General features: G+C 35.5%; 1 protein-coding gene and 1 pseudogene across 4 annotated transcripts in view; both read right to left on the bottom strand.

Annotated features, from left to right (window-relative positions):
- The window catches only part of TOPAZ1 (testis and ovary specific TOPAZ 1), a 101411-nt gene that overhangs the window by 47911 nt on the left and 28585 nt on the right, over nucleotides 1-24915 (bottom strand). For all 4 annotated transcript variants that reach the window (XM_049629109.1, XM_049629111.1, XM_049629110.1 and 1 more), the window contains 8 exons: nucleotides 23832-23896; nucleotides 19747-19883; nucleotides 18267-18352; nucleotides 17412-17537; nucleotides 15828-15891; nucleotides 5253-5404; nucleotides 4953-5045; nucleotides 3755-3870 (listed from right to left, as the gene is read on the bottom strand). In XM_049629109.1, coding sequence (XP_049485066.1) covers nucleotides 3755-3870; nucleotides 4953-5045; nucleotides 5253-5404; nucleotides 15828-15891; nucleotides 17412-17537; nucleotides 18267-18352; nucleotides 19747-19883; nucleotides 23832-23896 — 839 coding nt within the window. The remainder of the gene's footprint in view (nucleotides 1-3754; nucleotides 3871-4952; nucleotides 5046-5252; nucleotides 5405-15827; nucleotides 15892-17411; nucleotides 17538-18266; nucleotides 18353-19746; nucleotides 19884-23831; nucleotides 23897-24915) is intronic.
- Nucleotides 12695-14570, bottom strand: LOC125921480 (actin-related protein 2/3 complex subunit 5-like protein; annotated as a pseudogene).

The following is a 24915-nucleotide window of genomic DNA, read 5'->3' as shown; positions in this document are numbered from 1 at the left end:
TATATATATATGTGTGTATATATATATGTGTATATATATATATGTGTGTATATATATATATGTGTGTATATATATATATGTGTATATATATATATGTGTGTGTATATATATATATATATCTACACATTATAAGAAGGACAAACCAGAAACTAAAATATTGGCTACCTTGAGTAGGTGGAAAACAGGTAAAAAGAAGGAATGGAAATAGGGCATTAGGGGTAAGGAGAATCAACACTTTTCATTGCATACATTTTAGTACAGCTTTGACTCTTAGAACAAACAGTAATGTTTCATATACCACCTTAAATAATTAAAACCAGGATTTGGAAGAACTCAAAATATAAAACAAACAGTAATGAATAACCTCAATGTTCTACAAATGAATAACCACACTGAAAGGAGTGAGGCAAAAAAGAACTAACCTAAGTGAGGAACTAATTTTTTTGGCTGAATACTATAAGGCTAAAGAAAAAAAATAACTTTATACTAATACCAAACTCTAAATAAATTTTTTTTTCACAGGGGTATAGGTTAGCAGTTCTGACACCACTTTATGTGGATAGGATTTATAAATGACTAAACATATTATTCATAATGAAAGTCAGGTTTCTCACTGTCAGAAAGAATTTATAAATAAGAAAAAGGGAAGGCTAAAATAAACCTGTGGTGTTGGATTAGAATCAAGCTGTCAGTATGAACTCATGTTTTTTAAATATACATACAAAGAGAAAAATTTATGTTTTTTGTGTATATATGTATATGTCTATGTATATAGACACACATATATTTCCTATGTGTATTTTTATTTACATATTTTGTATACACATATACATGCGTATATTTCCTAGCCCTGTCCACTCAGAAGGCCTGGCTGCAGTTATGCTCCTGTAGCAATGATCAGATCTTGGTCTTCGAATACCACTCTCCCATAAAAGGAACCAAAGCTCCTTGGAGAAGCTCCTTGGTTGTTGCCAATGTTGCAGGAGGAAAAACAGAAGATGACACTTAAAGCAACTTTATGGCTCCAAAAAATAAGAAAATGGTAGAAAAATGAACAGAATGTGATGGAAGGATATAGGAACTACCCTGAAGCACTTCCCAAAAGTCAAATCTGGAATAATTTGAGCAACAAAACAAATAATAATAGTATTAGATCATATATAACCCCTAAAATAAAAATAAAATAAAATGAGCTCATACTGATATAAATAAATGAAGAAATAAATGAAGAAGGGGCAGCTCTCCTTTACTCAAAATTCCAATTAAAAAAATGTACAAGAAATAGGGAAAATACAAAATCACCATGGGGCAAATACCACAGTAGTAACTTCCAGGAAAGATCCCCTGATGAATCCTAAAATTAATGTGTAAAAGTTTGAGGAGGAAGCAGATAATGTATAATGTTAAAGTCTCTTCCCCCAAATATTAATTACAAAGGGGCAAAGAGTATCTTTACATGTAGAAACCTGGCAGTTAACACTGTTTTTACTAAGTTATCAAGGTTAACTTATCTGAAATGTATTGGCACCATGTACCTCCTATGAGGATGCACTGAGACGTGTAGTTAATTGGGTTTTACAGTAGTGATTTCCTGGTTTTGATAACTGCACCATTACTATGTAGGATATTAACATGAAGGGAAGCTAGATGAAGGGTTCATGGGAAGTCTCTATACTAATTTTTGCAACATTTCTGTAAGTCTAAAATTATTTCAAAATAAAAAAAATTACTCATTAAATGTATGTTAAATGTCCTAGATTATAGACACACCTACATTCTCACTGATATCCTGAAAGTAAATGTTAGAATTTTTTTCTAGCAGCCTTATCTACTGAAAGTGAAAACCTTCCAAATGAACTATAAACTACCTAATTAAAAACTATAATAAAATCAAAGTATGAGTGTCTATTGAAACTCATTTCCCTAGGCCAGAAAAGGGTAATTATTTCAACAGGTGTCAGGAAAATACAAATATAAAATAATATTAATTTTTTTTCCTTCTGCATTGAGGCTGCATCCACATCCCCAACCATAAACTGTACCTTTTAACTACCAAGTTATTTTCCTAGTCTGTCCTTCATCAAATAGGTCACCAATGTTAATTCCTCTTAAAAATACTAGATAATTCTTTTGAAGTGGGAGCATACGAAGGAGTAGAGTATTTAAGGATACAATTTTCAAAATTAGGGGTTGTAAAATAAACTACAAAAATATTTGTGAGATTGTGTCAATTTGAAAATTTGAAAACTAAGGCTGGTTTGTTCTGGAGTCTTCCTATATCAAGAGATCCTTTTCCCAGTCAGTGCCTGAAGGGTTGAGTTGTATAGCTGTTCTGGGTACCAGGGTACTCTTGCTCCTTTTGAACATGGACGCGCACGCTTCCCTTGTGCCAAATGCTACTCAATCTGGCAGCAGACTAACATCTGCTAGCCATTTCAGCTCTCCGTCATAGCTGCCACTGTCCAAAAAGCCAACTTGTTAGCATGTGGATCAGGAGAGGAATGACTTAATGTTCTGAAGAAAACATCGATGTACTCTAGTTATTATAAATGGATTTAATCCCAGAACTCTATGCTAGACATTCTTCTCACAAAAATTTATTTCCTAAGTAGTCCCAACACTTTATGTAGCCTGAAGAGTATTATAATTTTTATAGACAACATAAATTGCAATTATCATTAGTTAAAGAAATGAAACAACTCCCAGAACTTGAAGAAGTCAAATGTATCTTCAATGCTGGTGCTTCAAGGGACGTCCTATTACTTAGTAGAATCACTGCAATTCCCTATCTGTGTACCAGGACATCCAGGGCTAGACTATAGCAAATGCATAGGACCCTCACAGGTTATTGAAAATTTTTAAGAACCTTCTGTCAGATATCATAAAATTACTACTATTAACTTGTTTGCATCTAACTACGTAATAAATGTGACTATTAATGTACTTTTGGCCTACGGACACTATGAACCAAGGAAGTCAAAAGCTCTGTATTAGAAAATAATGAGAAATGAGATGACAACAGCTGTGGAAGCTGTATGAAGGAACTTTCTAGGCATTCTCAAGGACTTTGGTGGTTAATAACATTTGTATTCTATCAACTATGATTTCATTCAAAAGTCACGGTTCTTTTAAACACAATATGTAATACTTTCTCTATGTATATAATGGTTTACTTAAAATTTCTGTAAAAGTCAAGGCTTTCCTTTTTCTCAATACAGGTACATTATGATACTGCTCATAATTATCATAGGTTTCCAAATAAAAAAAAGTCTTGGGAGTCCTATGAGCCACATAGAGAAACTGAACAAGTGAGAGACAGATGAAGAAGGGGATTAAAGTATTTTATTATAGCTAACATGAAAAGAAGTGAAAGAAAATAAAGAATTAACGCAATTTATATACATAAAAGAGAGTGCAGTAAGTGTAATTAAGTAAGTTCTGAAACAAAGGATAAGAGATTCCTCTTACACTTGATGTGCAGGCATGGAGATGAATGAGGTACTGACAAAGATTTGGTGAGGCTGGTCAGAAGGGATGTCTAGAGGCAGCCCGACTAATGACAATGTGACTAGGACAGAGCCAAGAGATGGGAGAAGGGCTTATGGTGGGTAACTACCCAGGTGTTTGAACAGTGGTAAGTGCTTTCCTTTCATCCTTTGTAAGTCCATAAGTATATATATTTAAATATATAAATATATAGAAAAATATATATATAAATATAAAACTTAACCTTAATTATAATGACTTTTCTCACCTGGATTTCATTTCCAGAACTGCAGTTATTTCTTGTTGGGAAGCCTGTAGTTGGTATAAGAGCTTGATGATATAGTTAAAGTGTTCTGGGTCAAACACCATCCCAACTTCAACAAACTGTAGAAGACAAAAAAAAAAAAAAAAAGAAAAGGAATCATTTTTATACAAATATGAAAAAGTTAAAAACCAGTATGTAACAATTAGGAGACTGGTGGACAAAATGAAATAAGCGGACAAGCAGAATTAAAATTCACTTAAAAAGTCTGAAGCATATATTCTTCCAATATTTGAGAACCAAAATTAGAAACACTACTTTAAGAATTTAAAGTGAAAATGAAAATAATTCTTTAATTCAAAACTTGAATATTCTTTCTGTTTTTCAAGTTATCTCAATGAATTTATCGTCCGTATATCTTGTTTTGTACTCATTTCATCTTTAGCATAGCACTGGTGTTTATACCTTATCCCAGATTGTAAACTTCCTGAGAAGTATCAAACCGAGCTTTTCTACAACTATTAGTGGTAATCAGTAATTTCTGGTTCAAAAAATTTCTAGGCAGGTAATTCTGTCAAGTTTTGTAAAGTGGAACTAGAGGCATTCACTGAAATATCTGTACATCTGCTAGAGTGGTTCCAATGCTGCTCCTTAAAGAAAATGCAGGCTTTCTTGCTGTTAGCCTATTCTGAAATGGATGGCCATGCAGTGCTAAATACCAGTAAGCATCCAAAAGTACAAATTTTAACATATTTTTAGGAAGCCATGAAAATTATTTTTCTTTTTGTTTAGTGTCAAATATAAAATTAATTCCTAACCTCCATGTTTTTCCCTATCTACTTCCTTTGTTTCGGTCATGATTTTCTATTCATATATTGATTTGCATATTTATTTTTGTTATAAATGACCTCAAATCTTTTTGATGAAGAGAGTTTTCTTTAATCATTTTTAAGGTATCAAGATGACTTCACAACTTAAAAAGAAGTCACCTGGAGTGCTTGGAATAATTTATTTAAGGGGAAGGCCTATCAGTCACTGGAGTCCGTTTATAAATCCTCTTTCAAGAGAAAAAAGAACATTTCTGAAAAACAGAATTCTTTGGCATCAATAATGTGGATAAAAGGTGCTTTAAGAGTGTTAGTGGAAAGAATTATTTTCTTGGTTAGTCACTATCAGAGAATAAAAGAGATAAAATAAAGCATACCTTACAAAATATATCAATTAAAGCAGGTACAGCATTCCTTAATTTCATAGTTGCCACATGCTCAAATATTTTTAGTAATATTTTCAGAGCAGGCTGGATAAAACAAAAAAAATTACACTCATTTTCATGTCTTCTTTCTGTACACCTTAAGTTTCTCAAATTCGTTTATGCTGAAAAACACAAGTGTTCTCTAGGAAGTATTTGACAACACAGAAATTTAACTGCTAAATTATACAAACAACAAACATAACAGAGAAGTTCACATATGAGTTAGAAAGTATATATTTTTAGGTTACTTACCAGCATTTTAACCATTATGCTGAGGTTCACTACCTGAAATACTTCTTTCAATAAACAATGTTTGAGTAAAGAATTTAGAAGGTCATTTAGCACTTGTAAATCAAAGTGTATACCTGGAGGAAACTTTCTGTAGTACTCCATAAACATGTTTACTAAAACAGACAAACAAAACATAAAAGTCATGTGCTGATTTTAAGATATTTATCTTTCCTAAATTAGGCAAATTTTCTATATTTAAAAATCAAGTAGTATAAATTTATTTTCTTGAAAGGTACATTTCCACATCAGAAATATTTGATGAAAGTAAATTAAAGCAGAAGTTAATAACCACACAACATTTGAAATCAACGAGGCATATTAGGCACTAGACCGGGAGCTAACTCAATGTGCTAACCACACGAAATATGTCGAAGTTACCTCATATACCATGGTCTCAATATGAACTCTGAGGGAGCCATGCTCTCGGCGAGTCTTCAGGCCTGGCCTAGTCATGTATGAGAAACTGTGTAATTGGGGGTGGATGTAGACTATTCTGACACACACAAGAATGTCATTTTAACCCCACCAACATGTTAATCCTAAGGATAGTTTTTTTATTCCAGTTTATGATTATGAACATTCTACTAAAAAGTACAGATTAATTTCCTTTGACAGAGTAACTTCTTAATGTCAATTCCTTAATCTATTTTCTATACAACACTTAACCATTACATATTTTCCCCATTAATTTTAGGGATCATTCATTGATTATTTTTTCCCAATTTCAAAATTTCATAGGTCAAAATCTATACACCTTAGCTGAAACTGCCTTAATAAAAATTACTTTGGGCTTTACTTTTGTGTAATTATTTCTGCCCAAAATACTTATTACTATCTGGATCACTTGGTGATGCTTGGGAAAGTCAGTAACTACTGATAAAGTTCAATAGCATAATAAGAAAAAATAATTGTTGAAGTTACAATAACCTTTAACTACCTTAATACGATATAATAACATTCAGGTTTTTTTTTTAAAAAAAAAATTTTCTTAATGTTTATTTTTGAGAGAGAGAGAGAGGGAGAGAAAGAGAGGGAGGGAGGGGGAAGGGCAGAGAGAGAGGGAGACAGAATCTGAAGTAGCTCCAGGCTCTGAGCCATGAGCACAGAGACTGACGTGGGGCTCCAACCCAGGAACCATGAGATCATGACCTGAGCCAAAATCAGATGTTTAACTGACTGAGCCACCCAGGTGCCCCAACATTCAGGTTTTCTTAAAGCTTCTTTATATACAATTGTTTTTCCTGGGCGCATACAGATGAGTTCTTCCTGATATTCATTTTGCAGTATCTGCATAGTTGCCTTCTTAGCAGGTAACATGGGAAATTCAGAGTGCTTGCTATTATAATTTATTAATAAAACTGGAACTGCATGTTTAAAAAAAGAGGGGTGCCTGGGTGGCTCAGTTAAGCGTCCGATTCGTGATTTCTGCTCAAGTTATGATTTCACAGTTTGTTGGATCGAGCTCTGTGTCAGGCTCCGAGGTATGGAGAGGAGATTGATAATTCTTGGCATTTTCTCTCTCTCCTCTGCTCTCTCTCCTCACCAACACCACCCCCCTCTGCCCCACCGCCCTCGGGAACATGGGCACTCTCTCTCAAAATAAATAAACTAAAAAAAAAAAGCATAGTTGGAAAAAATTTGTTAATGTTTAAGTAGTCCACTAAATGACATGAAGCCCTCCTTCTTTTGTCACGAACTACTTTTAAATTTTAAAATATTAATATAACTTCTCTTTTTAAAGTAATCTCTCCTGGTTAAACTGTTGGGTGACAAAAGGTTAAAAATTGTGATGGCTTTTGACACAATCTGCTACATTGCTTGCCCCTCCCCCCAATTTTTCATTGTGATAAAATACACATAATATAAAATTTACCATCTTCATTATTTTTTAATGTTTCTTTATTTTTGAGACAGAGAGAAAGACTCATAGTGTGAGCAGTGGAGGGGCAGAGAGAGAAAGGGAGACACAGAATCAGAAGCAGGCTCCAGGCTTCGAGCTGTCAGCACAGGGCCCAACGCAGGGCTTGAACTCACAAACCATGAGATCATGACCTGAGCCAAAGTCAGACGCTTAACCAACTGAGCCCCAACCAACCCAGGCGCCCCACTGTCTTCATTATTTTTAAGTGTACTGTTCAGTGGTATTAAATACATTCGAAAGGTTCATCCATCTCCATGAAATTTTTTCATCTTATAAAACTGAAACTCTATACTCATTAAACGATAATTCTCCCTTTTCACCTCCTCCTAGCCCCCCACAACCACCACTCTACTTTCCATCTCTATGATTTTGACTACTCGAACTACGTCACATAAATAGAATCACACAGTATTTGTCTCTTTGTGATGGACTGACTTCACTTAGCATAATGACCTCAAGGTTCATCCATCCATATTGTAGCATGTGTTAGAATTTCCTCTTTTTAAGGCTGAATAATATTCTGTATGTATATACCACATTTTCCTAATCTATTAATCTGTCATGAATACTTGGGTTTCTTCACATTTTAGCTATTATAAATAATACTGTTATGAACATGACTGTACAAGTATCTTTTGAGACCCTGCTGTCAGTTCTTTTGTGTATATACCTAGAAGAATTGCTGGGTCATATGGTAATTCTATTTTTAAGTTTCTGAAGAACTGCCATACTGTTTTCTACAGTGTGTGTACTATTTTACATTCTCACCAACAGTGCACAAGATTTCCAATTTCTATATATCCTAACATTTTATTTGATAGTAACCATCCTAATGGGTGTGAGGTGGTGTCACATGTAGTTTTATGTGCCCTTCCCTAATGACGTTAAGCATCTTTTTATGTGCTTATTGGCCATTTGTACATCTTCTTGGGAAAAACGTATATTGAAGTACTTTACCTATTTTTCAATCAGGTTGCTTTTTTTTGCTGTTGAGTTTTAGGAGTTCTCTATATATCCTAGATATTAATCCATTATTAGATATATGATTTGCCAATATCTTCTCCCATTCTTTGGGTTGCTGTTTTACTTTAGATACTGTATGTTAATGCACAAATTTTTAAAATTTTCATAAAGTCCAATTTATTTTTCTTTTGTTGTCTGTGTTTTTGGTGTCATACCTGAGAAATTACTGTGAAACCAATACTGTGGAGCTTTTGCCCTTAAGACTTCCAAGAGCTTTATTTTTGTACATTTTGTACATTAAGGTCTTTGATCCATTTTGAATTAATTTTTGTATATAGTGTTAGGTAAGGATTTAATTTTATTCTTTTGCATGTTGGATAGCCAGCATTCCCAGCACCATTTGTTGAAAAAAACTATCCTTTCCCCATGAAGTAGTATTGGCACCACTGTCTAAAATCATTTGACCATATCCATGAGGGTTTATGTTTGGGCTTTCTATTCTATTCCATTGGTTTTATGTCTTTATGCCAGTACTACAGTTTTTGACTACTGTAGCTTTGTAGGAAGCTTTCAAGTCAGAAGTTTGATTCCTCAAATTTTATTCTTTTTCAAGATTGCTCTTCGATATGCGGAGTTTAGGAAACAAAACAGATGAACATAAGGGAAGGGAAAGAAAAATAAGATAAAAACAGAGAGGGAGGTAAACCATAAGAGACTCCTAAATAGAAAGAACAATCTGAGGGTCGCTGGAGGGGAGCTGTGTGGGGTGATGGGCTAAGTAGGTAATGGGTATTAATGAGGGCACTTGTTGGGATGTGCCCTGGGAGCTGTATATAAGTGATGAATCACTGGGTTCTACTCGGGAAACAAATACTACACCAGTAAATCAATACTATGTTAACTAACTTGAATTTAAATAATAAATTTAAAAAAAAACTTGAAAAAAATTGTTTTGGTATTCCTTATAATAGATAGGTTATTCTATTTCTGCAGACAAATGTCATTGGGATTTTGATAGGGACTGCGCTGAATTTTAACAATATTAAGTCTTCCAGTCTGTGAACATGGAATGTGTTTCCACTAGTTTAGGTCTTCTTTAATTTCTTTCAGCAATGCTTTGTAGATTTCATTAGACAAGGCTTTCACTTCCTTGGTTAACTCCTAAATATTTTATTATTTTTGATGCTATTGTAATTGAAATGTTTTTATAGTTTCCTTTTCAGATTGCTCAAAAATGCAACTGATTTTTGCATGTTGATTCTATATCCTACTTTGCTGAATTCATAGTTTAGTTCTTATAGGTTTTTTTTTTTTTTTCGGTGTCAAATTTTTAGGACTTCTACATATAAGATCATATCACTTGCAAGCAGAGATAATTTTACTTCTTCCTTTCCAAAATGGATATATTTCATTTCCTTGCCTTGCCTAATTACTCTGGCTAGACTATGTTGAACAGAAGTGATGAAAGTAGGTATCCTTGACTTTGTTCCTGATCTTAAGGGAAAGAGTTTTCAGTCTTTCACCATTGAGCATGATATTTGCAATAGGTTTTTTATATACAGGTTTCCCTCATTCTCTGTAAGTTTGCTTTATCCACTTTACTTTTATGAAAGTCCTAGCTTAGTGTGCCTACCTTGTTTTATTGTACTTTGCTTTACTGTACTTTGCACAGTGCATTTTTTTTTTTACAAATTAAAGATTTGTGGGAACCCTACATCAAGTAAACCTATTGGCACAATTTTTCTGATAGCACTTGCTCATTTCATGTCTGTGTGTCACCTTTTGGTAATTCTTGAAATATTTCAAACTTTTTCATTATTATGTCTGTTGTGGTGACCTGTGATCAGTGTTTAGGACTAACAGAGGGCTTAGATGATCGTTAGAATTTTTTAGCAGTAAAGTTTAACTAAGGTTCATATGCACATTGTTTTTTCCTATTACACACTTAACAGACTATAATATATAAATTTTATATTTACCAGGAAACAAAAAATTCACCTGACTTATTTTTTCTATATTCATTTTATTGCAGTGGTCTGGAACAGAACTCACATCTCTGAGGTATGCCTGTACCTATTTTCACTAACAGAGAAACCTAAAGAGGATTTTCACTTCTACAAAATGGTAACTGCTTCTCCACTTTATGTCGCTTTGGCTTATGAAAGGTTTCCTAAGAACACTTTACTTTCAGATAGTGGGAGAAACTTATACAGCTTTTACATCAGTCTCCTCTTATTCCCAGTTTTTTGGAGTGTTTTTATCATGAAAGAATGTTGAATTTTACCACATGCTTTTTCTGCATCAATTGAAAGGAGTATGTGGTTTTTCTCTTTCATTCTGTTAATGTGGTGTATTACTTTGATTTTGTATGTTGAACTATCCTTGCAATTCCAAGAAGAAAATCCCACTTGGTCATGGTGTATAATCCTCTGAATGTGCTGCTGACTTTGGTCTGCTAGTATTCTGTTGAGGAATTTTTATCAGTTTCATAAAGGATACTGATTTGTAGTTTTCTTTAGTGTCTTTGCTTTGCTTGCTATCAAAATAATGACTAACTCAACCTCACAGAATGAGTAAGCACGTGTTCCTCCTCTTCAACTTTCTGGGAAAGATTGAGAATAACTGCTATTGGTTCTTTTTTTTTCTTTTTTTCTTAACACTTACTTATTTTGAGAGAGAGAGAGAGAAAGTGCACATGTGGAGAGAGGAGAGGGAGACCGGGGATCCAAAACAGGCTCTGTGCTGACAGCAGAGAGCTGGATGCACGGCTTGAACCCACAAACCACCAGATCATGACCTGAGCTGAAGTCAGCTGCTTAACTGACTGAGCCACCCAGGCGTCCTGGTATTAGCTCTTTTCTAAATGTTTGGTAAAACTCACAAATGAAGCCATTGGGTGCAGGGATTATGTCAGGAGCCTTCTGATTACTGATTTAATACGCTTACTAGTTATAGGTCTATTTGGATTTTGACATCACTTAGTCTTGGCAGGTTTTGGGTTTCTAGGAATTCTTTCATCTAGTTTTGTGTACAATTATTCATAGTATTCTTTTATAATTGTTTTTACTTTCTGTAGAATCATTAATGTCTTTCAGTTTTTATTTTAGTAACTTGAATATTCCTTTTTTCTTAGTCAAGAAAAAGGTTTGTACATTTTGATGGTTTAAGAACCAACTTTCAGTTTCACTGATTTTTTTTCTCATTGTTTTTCTATTCTCTATCCCCTTTATCTCTGCTCTAAGTTTTATCATTTCCTTCCTTCTGCTAGCTTTGGGTTTAGTTTGTTTTTCTTTCTCTAGTTTCTTAAGTTGTAAAGGTAGGTTGTTGATTTAAGATCTTTCTTGTTTCTTAATGTAAGCCTTTAAAGCCTTAAACTTCCTTCTTAGCAGCACGTTCACTGCATCCCATATGTTTTGGTATGTTCTGCTTCATCTTCATTTGTCTCTAAGTTTTTTCTAATTTCTCCTTTGATATACCTGTTCAACTTCCACCATTTTGTGAATTTTCCAGTTTTCCTTCTGTTACTGATTTCTAATTTTATCCTATTGTAGTCACAGAAGACACTTTGTGCAATATGTATCTTTCAAAATCTGTTGAGACTTAATTTGTGGCCTAACATATTGTCTATCCTGGAAAATGTCCTATGTGTTCACAAAAATAATGTGTATGCTATTGTTATTAAGTAGAATATTCTGTATATGTCTGTTAGACCTATTTGGTATATTGTGTCAAGGGCTCTTTTATCAGGTTGCTCAATACATTATTGTGAATTGGATACTGAAATCTCTATTATTGGAAAACTGTCTCTAATTCTGTCAATTTTTGCTTTATAGATTTTGATGGTCTTTAGGTATATAAATGTTTATAACTATTATATCTTCTTACTATATTGAAACTTTTATTACTATATAATGTGTGAACTTAAGGTATACTCAGGTCTTTTCTGAGCCTTTCCCATGCATAGTCACTTTTTAGTTTTCTCCATAAATGGATACAGCAGTTGTTTTTGAATATTCTAGTCTTGATAGGTTCCCGTAAAGGAAAAAAGAGAAAAATGAAAGGGAGGATAAAAAAAAAGGTTGCTAGCTCTTTAAATCCTCTGGAAGTCACTTTAGCAGGAAGGAGAGGGGCTTGCAACAATGGGGAATATTGCAATAAGAGCTGCCCATCCCTTTGCACCTGTGATTAGAAGCAGCAATCAGCAATCTGAGTGTAGATCCCTGATAATCTGGGGGACAGCATCTTTATTCCCCACCCTGGCTCTCACAAGCTGTGTGCAAACTGCTCCAGGAAGTCATGTGCAGCTGCCCATTAAATGGCTCTGATGAGGCATGGGCAGTTGTTACTGTGCTAAGAGCTGAAATTGACTGAAATTAACCCCAATTTATCCCTCAAGTCTTCTCATAGAAGTTGCAAACCTTCAATAGACTCTGGAGTTCTAAAACAGTTGTACCAGATTCTGCCAGTGCAGTTGTTATCTAGGTGGGAAGACAGAAGACAGATACATACACACACACACACACACACACATACATCAAAGAAAGACAATGGCAGTGTTCTATAATAAAGGAGCATAAAGAGAACAACTAAATGTAATGACTGATCCTGATCTGGAGGGGAAAATGATATAAGCACATTACGGGTTAACTGACAGAATTTGAATACAAATGTAGATTAGACAAAAGTATTGTACCCAATGTTAAATTTACTAAGTTGATAAATGTGCCATGGTTACATAAGAGGATATCCTGTTTTTAGGAAATATACACTGAAGTATTTAGGAGTAAAAAGCCATGATGCATGTAACCTACTTTTGGATGATTCAGGGAAAAAAATGTTGTGTGTGCATGTATACCACACACATGCACACACATGCATATAAGGAGAGAAGGAGAGGGGGATAGAGAGAATGAGTGCAAACATTAAAGTAAGGATATGTGGGTATTCTTTGTATTATTTTAAGTTTTGCAACTTCCTGGAAATTTGAAATTATTTCTAAGTAAAACATTCAAAAATCACTTCCAGAAAGAGAATTTTATGTCTAAAATCAAATATAAAATATATAAAAGAGGACCTATGGATAAATAGGGGATGAGGAGTCCTACCCACTCAGTAACTTCCCCTGTGTACCAATGTAGGTTCTCTGTAGAGCCTGAACAGTTAGACCTACACCTTATACCTGTGGTATTCGTTTCTCTTTCTAAAATGGTATCTAGTTACCCTAACATCATTCATTAAATGAGTCTTCCCTTACCAAACTCTCTGGTCTTTCTAAATATTAAAATTCTTTATATGTAATATTGGTTCTATTCTGAGCTATCTATTCTGTTCCACTGATCTAAGTTTCTGTTTTCACACCAAACATAATTTCCACAGGTTCTTACCAACTTTCATTCATTATAGGTCTTTATTTTTGTTCTATTTGTTGATTTTTATTTATTTGTTAATTATTATTATCTTTTTTACATTCTAATAAGCCAAGAGCTTTATTGATGCAGTAGGCACTTTACAATGAACCCAAGAGAGCCCCATCTTCCCAGGGATGTCTGTACAAATCCTGGAAGTTTTACTACTTCAAAAAAACAAGGCTCTGCCTTTTACCACAGCCCTTGGATCTGTACCTGCTCAGATAGTCCCTCTTCCATTTTAAATAGGCAGAGCACACATGTACACCTGGCCAAGATGCGCCAGCCACTCCAGCAGGCAGTTACAACATCAGTTCTGTGTTACTTGCGGACAAAGGCATAGACTATCAGATCCTACAAAGGATTTAAGAAACAGACGATTTCTCCCTCCACCTTGAAAATAAAATACACTTCAGCGGATGCATGTCCTGAAATAGTTTAGCTGGGAATTCCTAGGAAGATGGTCCAGTGTCAATCCCTTCTTCATCAGCCTGTGCATCCAAAATTCTTCTCAAGATAAGAGGAGTCCCTTTTTTTTTTCTTTTTAAAGTCTTTCTTGCTGTGAGAACTCATAATGGAGCCTAGTCCTCCTACTGCTAATGCCTTTTCATGCCATTGGGGTAACACTGCGCTGCTGTTTTCTGTGGGCTTCTCAAACCCTTTATAAATGTACTTCATTGGCAAGTCAATGCCATTTCTGTCCAGTGAATGCACAGCCTGCTCAATTGCTCTGCTCTTAAAATCTGTAAGTACTTTCAGCACCATGCTCTGGGACCGTTCCTTCACGGCCTGATTCTTGGTGTTGATGGGACAGTTCTGCAAGGCTGCACGGAATGCTCGAAGCACGCCCCCTTGCTGCAGAAGGCCATCCGCCTCACCAGGGTCCGGGCATGGTCTGGCCACCGCTGCCTCCTCCTGCTTGCCCAGGAATCTGTTCTCATCAAACTTGTCGATGTCCACCCAATGGAAGTTCTGGGCTGTGGCAGGGAGTCAGAGCCTGCTCAGCCAGCTCGGCTCTGGGTCCTGCCCCGGCTCTACACCACTTGGCACTGGCTCAGGGGCAAGAAGCGGCTGCCAGGGGCCTCCTCCACCTCCTCCGTGCACAGACGCCGCCACCCATCCCTATATTTGTTGTTTTAAAACTAAATTCAAATATATTTCTCCTGATACACTAGATGTTTACATAATCAGAATTACAATTTTGGGAGTTTTCCTGTTTTTTTTTTTTTTTCATGTCATCCACTTTTCTTCCACATCTCATGCTATGGAATTATTTCTGGAATATACATGTTCATTGACATCTAATCATGCAGCTTCTCCCATCAATGCCTTGGTGATGGGTACATTCTCTATATAGGCTCCTATTACTTCTCCCTTGCCTACTTCCTCCTTACTGTAAGAGTAAGTTCAGTCATAGCAGTTCCCTCAGACGCTTCCTTTAATCCTTGGGGAGATGATGTCACTCAGCAAAACAAATAATAAACTTGTCAGAAATTTTGTTTTTAACCAAATGAGATTTCAAGCTGATGAATATGCAGCTAACATGCTCTATTACCACGATACTATGTGGCTTGGGTGGCTGTGTCAGCGTGACAAATATAAATAAGCTTGGTCCCTTCCTCTTGACACTCAAGGTGTAGTAGGGGGAGACGGTGACAGAGAATGGGATGAGGCAGTAGAGTCAGATAACGGCTGACAGAGGAGGTAATCCTATTTCCTATGACTAAAACTTGCGAGATAAATAGGTCTTTGCTGTGGGGAAAGGGGATGAAAGAAAGGCATCCCAGATAGACAGCAGGGACAGCAGTGGCTCTGATATTATACCACAGCCTGTCCTGCTTAGGGAACTGAACAGAACTCAGTATGGATGGTGCATCGGCCTCAAGGGGTAAGTGTTAAAAGAGAAGGATAAAGACGTAGGGAAGATCTAGTTTCTGAAACATCCCTTCAGAAAGATTTTAAGCCAATTATCTATGTTATATTTTTGTCTTACACACATACATAAAATTTCTATCTATATCATGCAATTTGGTTTTAGAAAATGATAGTGCTAGGTGGATTATAGTTTTTTAGTAACCAAAATGCCAAACTTATTTTTAATCATTTATAACACCAATAGAGCCACTCTAAGGCATTCAGTTTTCATACTTACAAGTATTGAATTTACTTTCAAACTGTAAGATACAATTGCACATTGCTTGAAATACTCACATTCTTGAATTTATAGTAATCATCCCTGTCTCATACCTGCACGTTGTAGCAAACACAGCTCGTTGATGCTTATATATTTCTTAAACACATCCATACAAACCTACAAGTAATGAAAAATATAACGTTACCTTTTTATATTTCATAAAGAAGACAAAATTTCAATCCTATCTTTCTGCTTATTCTCAAAGTGAACTTAAAGCAATGGAATAAAAAAACTGATGTTGGTTAACTCACAGATTTGAAATGTATACTGAATTCACTATAAAAACTTAATTTTACAGATGTTCTGACAAAGAAATAGTCAAGGAAATAGCAAGATTAGCAAGCAATTGGGGAGGGAAGGAAATTCCTGAATATTCAAAATTAAAAAAAAACTTATTTAGGTCATTTAAAAAATAGCCATTTACTGACTCAAGGATAAACACATTGACCAATGGATTAGAACAAAGAGCCTAGAAACAGACCCACTCATATATAATTAGCTGATTTATGACACAGTGACCCTGAAGTGCAACAGGGGAAAAGGATGGTTTTTTTAAGTAAATGGTGTTGGCTTACAAAGGGATCCTCATGCGGAAAAAATATTTATCTTGACCTTGTTTTCACATGAAAACCAAAAATCAATTCCAGGTGGCTTTGTGTTCTAAATGCCAAGATAAAACAACAGACCTTTTAAAGGAAAAAATATAAGAGAACATCTTCATGATCTTGGCAAAGATTTCTCCAACAGGATGCAAAAAGTTAACACCGTAAAAAGATCGACAGAATCGGACTACGTAGAAATTAAGTTGTTCTGTCTACCAAAAGACACCTTAAGAGGGTGAAAAGGCAACCTTTACAGTAGTAAAAGTTATTTGCTATACACATACTCAATAAAGAACTTATACCCAGAATATATAAAGAATTCTTAAGGTATATAAGAAAAAGACAATCCCATAGAATACAGGCAAAATATTTAGAGATTTCCAAAAAGAGTGTATCCAAGTGTCCAATAATGATTTTGAAAGATGCTCAGCTTTGTAAGTCATCAAGGAAGACATCACTCCCCACTCACTACAATGGCTAAAATTAAAATACCAAGAGCTGGTAACGCTATGAAGCAAGCTGAACTCTCAGACATTGCTGGTGAAAAAGTGTAATTGGGCAGACCACCTTGGAAATCTGTTTGGTACTATCAACTAACGTTGAATATATGCAGATCCTATGACTCAGCAATTCCAGTTTTAAGTATAACCCATCAGAAAGTACACATATGTTCACCAAAAGACACACAAAAGAACACTGATAACATCACTACTGTAATTCCCAAATTCAGAAATCCAATGAATCAAAAGTAATATTTATCAATAAAATAAATTTTGATATACTCACAAAATGGAATATTCAATATTACAATGAGAAAGAAATGTTTATAATTAAATAAAAAAATATAGATGAATCTCAAAAATATTGAGCAAAAAGAAGCCGGAAACAAAAGAATACAAATTGTATGATTTATTTAAAGCACAAAACCAGACAAAGCTCATCTATGCTATTAGGGGTTAATGAAAATCTGACTTAAAACATATAACTGAGATAATCTGAAAACAATCTCTACTTCAAGAACTTTACATATTTTACCTTTTCATCCCCTTGCTCAGGCACATGAGCAAACTTGCATTGTGATCGCTCACAGCCACGTAATGTATTAAAATGAAATTTGCAGTATCTATGGGGTAGCATCAACCCTAGGGGCTTCTGGAACACCTAGAAAATTAAATAAATTTTCTTTCTGTGTTAATTGTAAAAAAATACCATAATCAGGTAAGAAAGCATTTGAAGGAACCAGAAATTATACCCAAAACTGCACCAAGACAAATTGCTTGCTGACTTGATAAAAAAATAAAACTCCCAACTTAATTTATATTTTCAAAAATGATGAAAAAAACCAACTCAAATTGGTTTGTCTGACTTTTTGCAATATTGTGAAAATACTCCATCAAAGTTACTACTGTTTTACTTTACATGTTTTTAAAAGTTTTACATCCCCTCCCTTTCTCACATACTTGCCCTGTTTGCTTTTACAAAAAGTTAGTCCTATTTACAATATGTACCATATTTCAGATGCATTTATTTAGAACTCAGATTTTTCTTAGCTTTTCTGATTAACAGAAAGAGAAATGACAGATTCAAAATATATACAACAAACTTTTCCTATAAACAGCTTTAAATCACTAGTTTTCTCTTCTATCACCAGGAACTATCCATCCTGTATTTTCTGTTTTGGATATCCCCTCTCCACCCCGCCTGCCCAGCCTTCTGCTTTCAACTTCTTACATTATATGTGAATATCCTCTGAGTTACTACTCATTTTCTGCTTCTCATCACCAAGTGTCATTCAAACTCTGTAAACGTCCAGAAATGCTTAACAAATGATAGGGAAATACAACCAAAATATGTGCTTTGTAAGATTTTTTTTTTAAATGGGGGACTTACCCCTACATTTTTTTCCCTCTTAAATATTTCACAAGTTTCAGGATTCTGCAGCTTTAAGAGAGAATGTTTTCCTGGAAATCTGAAATCTAGAAATGATTAAGAATCACATCAAATACCAATATGTTATAGCTTCTTCCCTTCATAACAATGAACAGATGACTACTACTATCTGCTTTAAAGTTTCACTTTGGACTACTCATACTCAGTTCACAGACTATGCTGCCATGTGTATTCCTGTGAAATTATTTACATCTTTGGTGCTCCTTAAGTATTTCTAGGCCTAACTGTAAAATTTTAAACTCATTTTAAGCTGAAGATACTTTCTTAAAAGCCTTAAAACAGCAGCACTGAACACTGCACTCAAATGACAGTCTCCATGTTAAACAAATATGATAGACAATTAAAATCTCTAAGTAAATTAGTGACAAACCTAAGTGTTATGAAATGAACCTCACAAATTCATATGCCCTAAACCTCAGTGTGACTTTATTTGAAGATAGGGTCTTTTACAGAACTAATTAAGGTTAAAATGGGGTCATAAGGAAGAGACCCTGAGCTGATGGAATTAATGCTCTTATAAGAGACAGCAGAGAGCTTGCTCTCTCTCCATGCACATGCACCAAGGAAAAGCCATGTGAGGACTTAGCAAGAAGGCAGCCATCTGTAAGCCAGGAAGAGAGCTAGAAACTAGACCCTGCCAGAACCCTGATCTTAAGACTTCTAGCCTCCAGAACCGTGTGAAATAAATTTCTGTGGTTTAGGCCATCTAGTCTGTGGTATTTTATTATGGCTGCCTGAGCTGACTAATATACCAGGCACCCTATTCCTTAATGTTGGTCCTTTAAAATGAGAATTAGGACATCTGGAAATGTTTTTTTCTAAAGATATTTTATTTTTTTATTTTAAATAATTTCATTTTTCAGTTGGCAGCATTCAGAGAGAATTTGGAAAAAGCTGAAGTTTCTGCTGCATAGTTTTGCTGTAGTTTCCATTATAAAATCTGTTAAGGCTTTTTAAGATAAAACACACAATCATCTGGACATGCTATAGTCCTACACGACACCAGGAAGCACGAAGTCAACGACAGGAAGGGACAATTAGGTGTGAGCTACACAAAGAAAATTTATTGTTTCCAAATTCATTCCTCAATCTAGCTTATTTTGTTCAAAAGCTTTATGGATTTTCAAAAAAACTAACACAAATTTTAAAATACATTATAATTCTAAAATATTCAACTAAAATATGAATATTTTAGGTATAACCTATAATTTATTTGCACTACAACTATCACGTAAGTACAGATATTTAAGAAATTGTTCCATCAAAAGTATTTACAAGTAAAGGTATACAAACTTCCTAATTTTAACATATCCTAGGCTGGTTTTGATTTTTTTAACCTTTTTTGTTTTTGGTGAAAAAAATCTCCCACATAATTTCTATACTATCAAAAGGCAACATAATTATATTAAGAAAATAGTACCATTCATCCAGGGCTTCAGTAATATGTCTTCTTGATGAGCACTTAGATTCAAAGGTGGCACTGATAAGCACAGAGGTTTGGGGGCCAATGTTGATAACTGACATTCACCAACCATCTCTGAATTTTTAGGATCTTTGCTGTATGAGCAGAAAAAAACAAAATCAGAATTTAAATTTATTCTAAAACCTTTAAAGTAATGAGAATCGAGTGGAAACACAACCTAACACTATGTATATACTATATACCATGCTGTATACTGTTACCATACTATGATTCTTCATTATTTTCAGTAAGCGTTCCTGCCTTCTTACATAGAAAACCAATGCTTGTTAAATGGCCAGGGTAGAGGCAGGAGTAAGGTGGTTGGGTTAAAACTAGAGCAGAATACTTTTAAAAAAAATTTTTTTTAATTTTTTTTTTTAACGTTTATTTATTTCTGAGACAGAGAGAGAGCATGAACTGGGGAGAGTCAGAGAGAGGGAGACACAGAATCCGAAACAGGCTCCAGGCTCTGAGCTGTCAGCACAGAGCCCGACGCGGGGCTTGAACTCACTGACCGCGAGATCATGACCTGAGCCGAAGTCGGCTGCCCAACTGACTGAGCCACCCAGGCGCCCCAAAAAAACTTTTTTTAAAAATCTTTATTCACTTTTGAGAGACAGAGAGAGACAGAGCATGAGTGGGAGAGGGGCAGAGAGAGAGGGGCAGACACAGAATCCGAAGCAGGCTCCAGGCTCTGAGCGGTCAGCACAGAGCCCGACACAGGGCTCAAACCCATGAACCATGAGATCATGACCTGAGCCGAAGTTGGACGCTCAACTGACCAAGCCACCCAGCTGTCCTGAGCAGAATACTTTTGATCATGCCAGACAAAATGTCCAAGGAGGCACTGAGCTGGCATTCTAACAGAAAAGATTATCCAATTATTCTATTGATAGTATAGTGAAAAAAGAATGAGTTATAAATTAATTCTTTGGGATAAGTATATTTAATAAATTTATACATGTACTTGAGAGCTTCCTTTGGGAAGAAGGTATAAAAAATTTACTGTCCTTGGTTGCTGATTTAAACAGTTTCAACTAGGGGCACCTGGGTGGCTCAGTCGGTTAAGCATCTGACTTTGGCTCAGGTCATGATCTCACAGTTTGTGAGTTTGAGCCCTGTGCTGGGCTCTGGGCTGATAGCACAGAGCCTGGAACCCTCTTGGAGTTCTGTGTCTCCCTCTCTCTCTGCCCCTCCCCTGTTTACTCTCTCTCTCAAATATAAATAAACGTTAAAAAAATAAACAAAAATAAACAGTTTCAACTCTATTTTAATATGTGAGATCCTATATAACCAATTTTAGAAAAACTTAAAAAGAGTTTGCTGGACAAAGCAGGAAAGAATATCCAATGGAATGAAGACAGTCTCTTCAGCAAGTGGTGCTGGGAAAACTGGACAGTGACATGCAGAAGAATGAACCTGGACCACTTTCTTACACCATACACAAAAATAAACTCAAAATGGATGAAAGACCTCAATGTAAGACAGGAAGCCATCAAAATCCTAGAGGAGAAAGCAGGCAAAAACCTCTTTGATCTTGGCTGCAGCAACTTCTTACTCAACATGTCTCCGGAGTCAAGGGAAACAAAAGCAAAAATGAACTACTGGGACCTCATCAAAATAAAAAGCTTCTGTACAGTGAAGGAAACAATCACCAAAACTAAAAGTCAACCGACAGAATGGGAGAAGATATTTCCAAATGACATATCAGATAAAGGGCTAGTATCCAAAATCTATAAAGAACTTATCAAACTCAACACCCCCCCCACCCCAAAAAAAATCCAGTGAAGAAATGGGCAAAAGACTTGAACAGACACTTCTCCAAAGAAGACATCCAGATGCCCAACCGACACGTGAAAAAATGCTCAACATCACTCATCATCAGGGAAATACGAATCAAAACCACAATGAGATACCACCTCACACCTGTCAGAATGGCTAACATTAACAACTCAGGCAACAACAGATGTTGGCGAGGATGCAGAGAAAAAGGATCTCTTTTGCACTGTTGGTGGCAGTGCAAGCTGGTGCAGCCACTCCGGAAAACAGTATGGAGGTTCCTCAAAAAAACTAAAAATAGAACTACCCTACGACCCAGCAATTGCACTACTAGGCATTTATCCACAGGATATAGGTGTGCTGTTTCGAAGGGACACATGCACCCCCATGTTTATAGCCACACTATCAACAATAGCCAAAGTACGGAAAGAGCCCAAATGTCCATCGATGGATGAATGGATAAAGAAGATGTGGTATATGTATACAGTGGAGTGTTACTCGGCAATCAAAAAGAATGAAATCTTGCCATTTGCAACTACGTGGATGGAACTGGGGAGTATTATGCTAAGTGAAATTAGTTAGTCAGAGAAAGACAAAAATCATATGACTTCACTCATATGAGGACTTTAAGAGACAAAACCGATGAACATAAGGGAAGGGAAACAAAAATAATATAAAAACAGGGAGGGGGACAAAACAGAAGAGACTCATAAATATGGAGAACAAACTGAGGGTTACTAGAGGGGTTGTGGGAGGGGGGATGGGCTAAATGGGTAAGGGGCACTAAGGAATCTACCTGAAATCATTGTTGCACTATATGCTAACTAATTTGGTTGTAAATTTTTAAAAATAAAAAATTAAATTAAAATAAAATTAAAATCTCCCCCCCCCCCCAAAAAAAAGTTTTCTGGAGTTTCACTTACCTAGAAAAAGAAATAACTTAAGCAAGGGGGAGAGGAGGAAGTATCTCAAAGCTGACTAACAGACAACTAATAGATAAGGAAATCAGTTTTTTGGAGAAAGATCTCTCAGCTAATATATTTTATCTTAAAAACAATTCTAACAAGCTTTTTCAGCTGGGGTTCCCTGGACCAATGGAGAGTAAAAATAGAAAAGGGTCCCACACTTACAACAGTTGAAACTTACTAGCATTGACGGGGCTTAAAAATTACACAGAAAATAAAGATACTTCTCTTTCCAACTTGGGACATAATTAATATGTGCATTCAATAATAACCTCCCTCAAAACAAAAGCAATAACATACAATAAACAAATAAGAATTATGGAATTTTACAGATGGAAGAGATGATCTAGTAAAACTTTTTGTTTTTGATTGGATGACTGAATCCAAGGGTAATGTAGTGACTTCAATGTCAACATTCCTGGTCATTATGGTAGATCCAAAATCATGATAAAACTCTGCAGGCTGCAATGACACTATTTAGTTTGTAAGCAAAATGCTTTCAATAGAATAAAAAAGTTAAATTGTCATTTTTTCCTTTAAAAATTTTCAAATGGTCATGAATCGTACTGGGTTTCTGTGCCAATCTAATTCTTACCTAGCTTTCCCTTAATACAATGGTTCTCAAACTTGAGCACCTCTTAGGACTAGCTAAGGGGCGCTGTTGAAACACAGACTGATGGGCTCCATCTCCAGCGTTTCTGATTTAGCAAATCAGGGATGGGACCAAATAATTTGCATTTCTGACTCATTCCCAGATGCTGCTGCCACTACAAGAATCACACTTTGAAAACTATGTCTTAACATAAAAAGACTTGAACACATTTGTCACCTGATTTGAGTGTACCTTGCCTCAACAGCAAAATGGGAGTGCAGGAAGGTCAGGTGATCTCCAAGGTATGCTCCAACTCTAAGTTTTGTATTTGCATATATTCTAGTGAGTGTACTGTAACTTGCAGTACTCATGACCACAACCATGTCAGATACCTGCAAACTGCAATATTCATCTGATTTCAGCTGTTTTTGCCTTCACAAATGTCATGTACACATTCTTTTTTCTTTTATCACTACTCTTTACTCCTTCCTTGAAAAATATTTTAATGGCTCAAAAATCTTTGTGACAGCTTTAAGGTAACTTACAGTATTGCTGACATCTGTGTGTACCTGATACACCAATTTAATAATACCCCTATATGGCTTACGGCATAGTGGCCCAAGTACATAAAGCAGAGAATGAAAAACACACTCAAAATACAAATTATTTGACTATTTTAAAGTTACATAATTAAAAATGTTACAGACCTTTTGCAAACTTCAAAAATATTTTCTTTTTCTTCTTTAATAGTCACCTCTTCTGAAAATCTATGCTATAAGGAGATTATGGTTAAAAAGTACAAGTGAGTATCTCTGTATTCCATATTAAGCTGAGGCTTACCAGACATATTAGAATTTATTAGATGTTAATTAAACCACCACCTGATGGCCAACCAAAAACACAACTCTGTATTATTTAAAATAATGAATATTGACTTAAAAATTCCACTGTTGCTTAAAAAAAAAACTAATAGAAATAATATATTTTCTCAGCTTTTGACATCACTTTTAATTATACAGGCTGTCATTTAAAGTTATTAGGAACAATTAAAGTTACATTTGTTTTCTTTCAGATAAAAAGCTTCAAATGATTTTTATTTTCAGATGGTATTTATGAACATAAATTTATTTTTCTCATTAGAAGTATCTATATGGGGTGCCTGGGTGGCTCAGTCGGTTAAGCATCAGACTTCAGCTCAGGTCATGATCTCGTGGTTCATGAGTTCAAGCCCTGTGTCAGGCTGTGTGCTGACAATTTGGAGCCTGGAGCCTGCTTTCAATTCTCTGTCTCCCCCTCTCTCTCTTCCCCCGCTGCTCACACTCTGTCTCTCTTAAAAATAAATTTTTAAAAAATTTAAAAAGGAAGTATTTGTATGTATTTTATATATCACTATACTTAAAACATTTCACATTAGTGTTCTGGAATTGTGACTTTCCAATTATAAGAAAGTTCTAAATGCTTAAACTTTTGAAAAAACAGGCAAGCACCAAGAAAACAAACCTCCAAATCACCTATCATTTGAGCAGTGATAACCATTTAATATCTTACTTTATATCTTTCAAGTCTTTTTAATTTTAAAAAATTATTTTTTGGGGCGCCTGGGTGGTGCAGTCGGTTAAGCGTCCGACTTCAGCCAGGTCACGATCTCGCGGTCCGTGAGTTCGAGCCCCGCGTCAGGCTCTGGGCTGATGGCTTGGAGCCTGGAGCCAGTTTCTGATTCTGTGTCTCCCTCTCTCTCTGCCCCTCCCCTGTTCATGCTCTGTCTCTCTCTGTCCCAAAAATAAATAAAAA

Source organism: Panthera uncia, chromosome C2 (assembly GCF_023721935.1).
Source record: "Panthera uncia isolate 11264 chromosome C2, Puncia_PCG_1.0, whole genome shotgun sequence".
Lineage (NCBI taxonomy): Eukaryota > Metazoa > Chordata > Mammalia > Carnivora > Felidae > Panthera > Panthera uncia.
The sequence above is the reverse complement of the archived record's forward strand: the minus strand, read 5'-3'. Positions and strand labels throughout refer to the sequence as shown.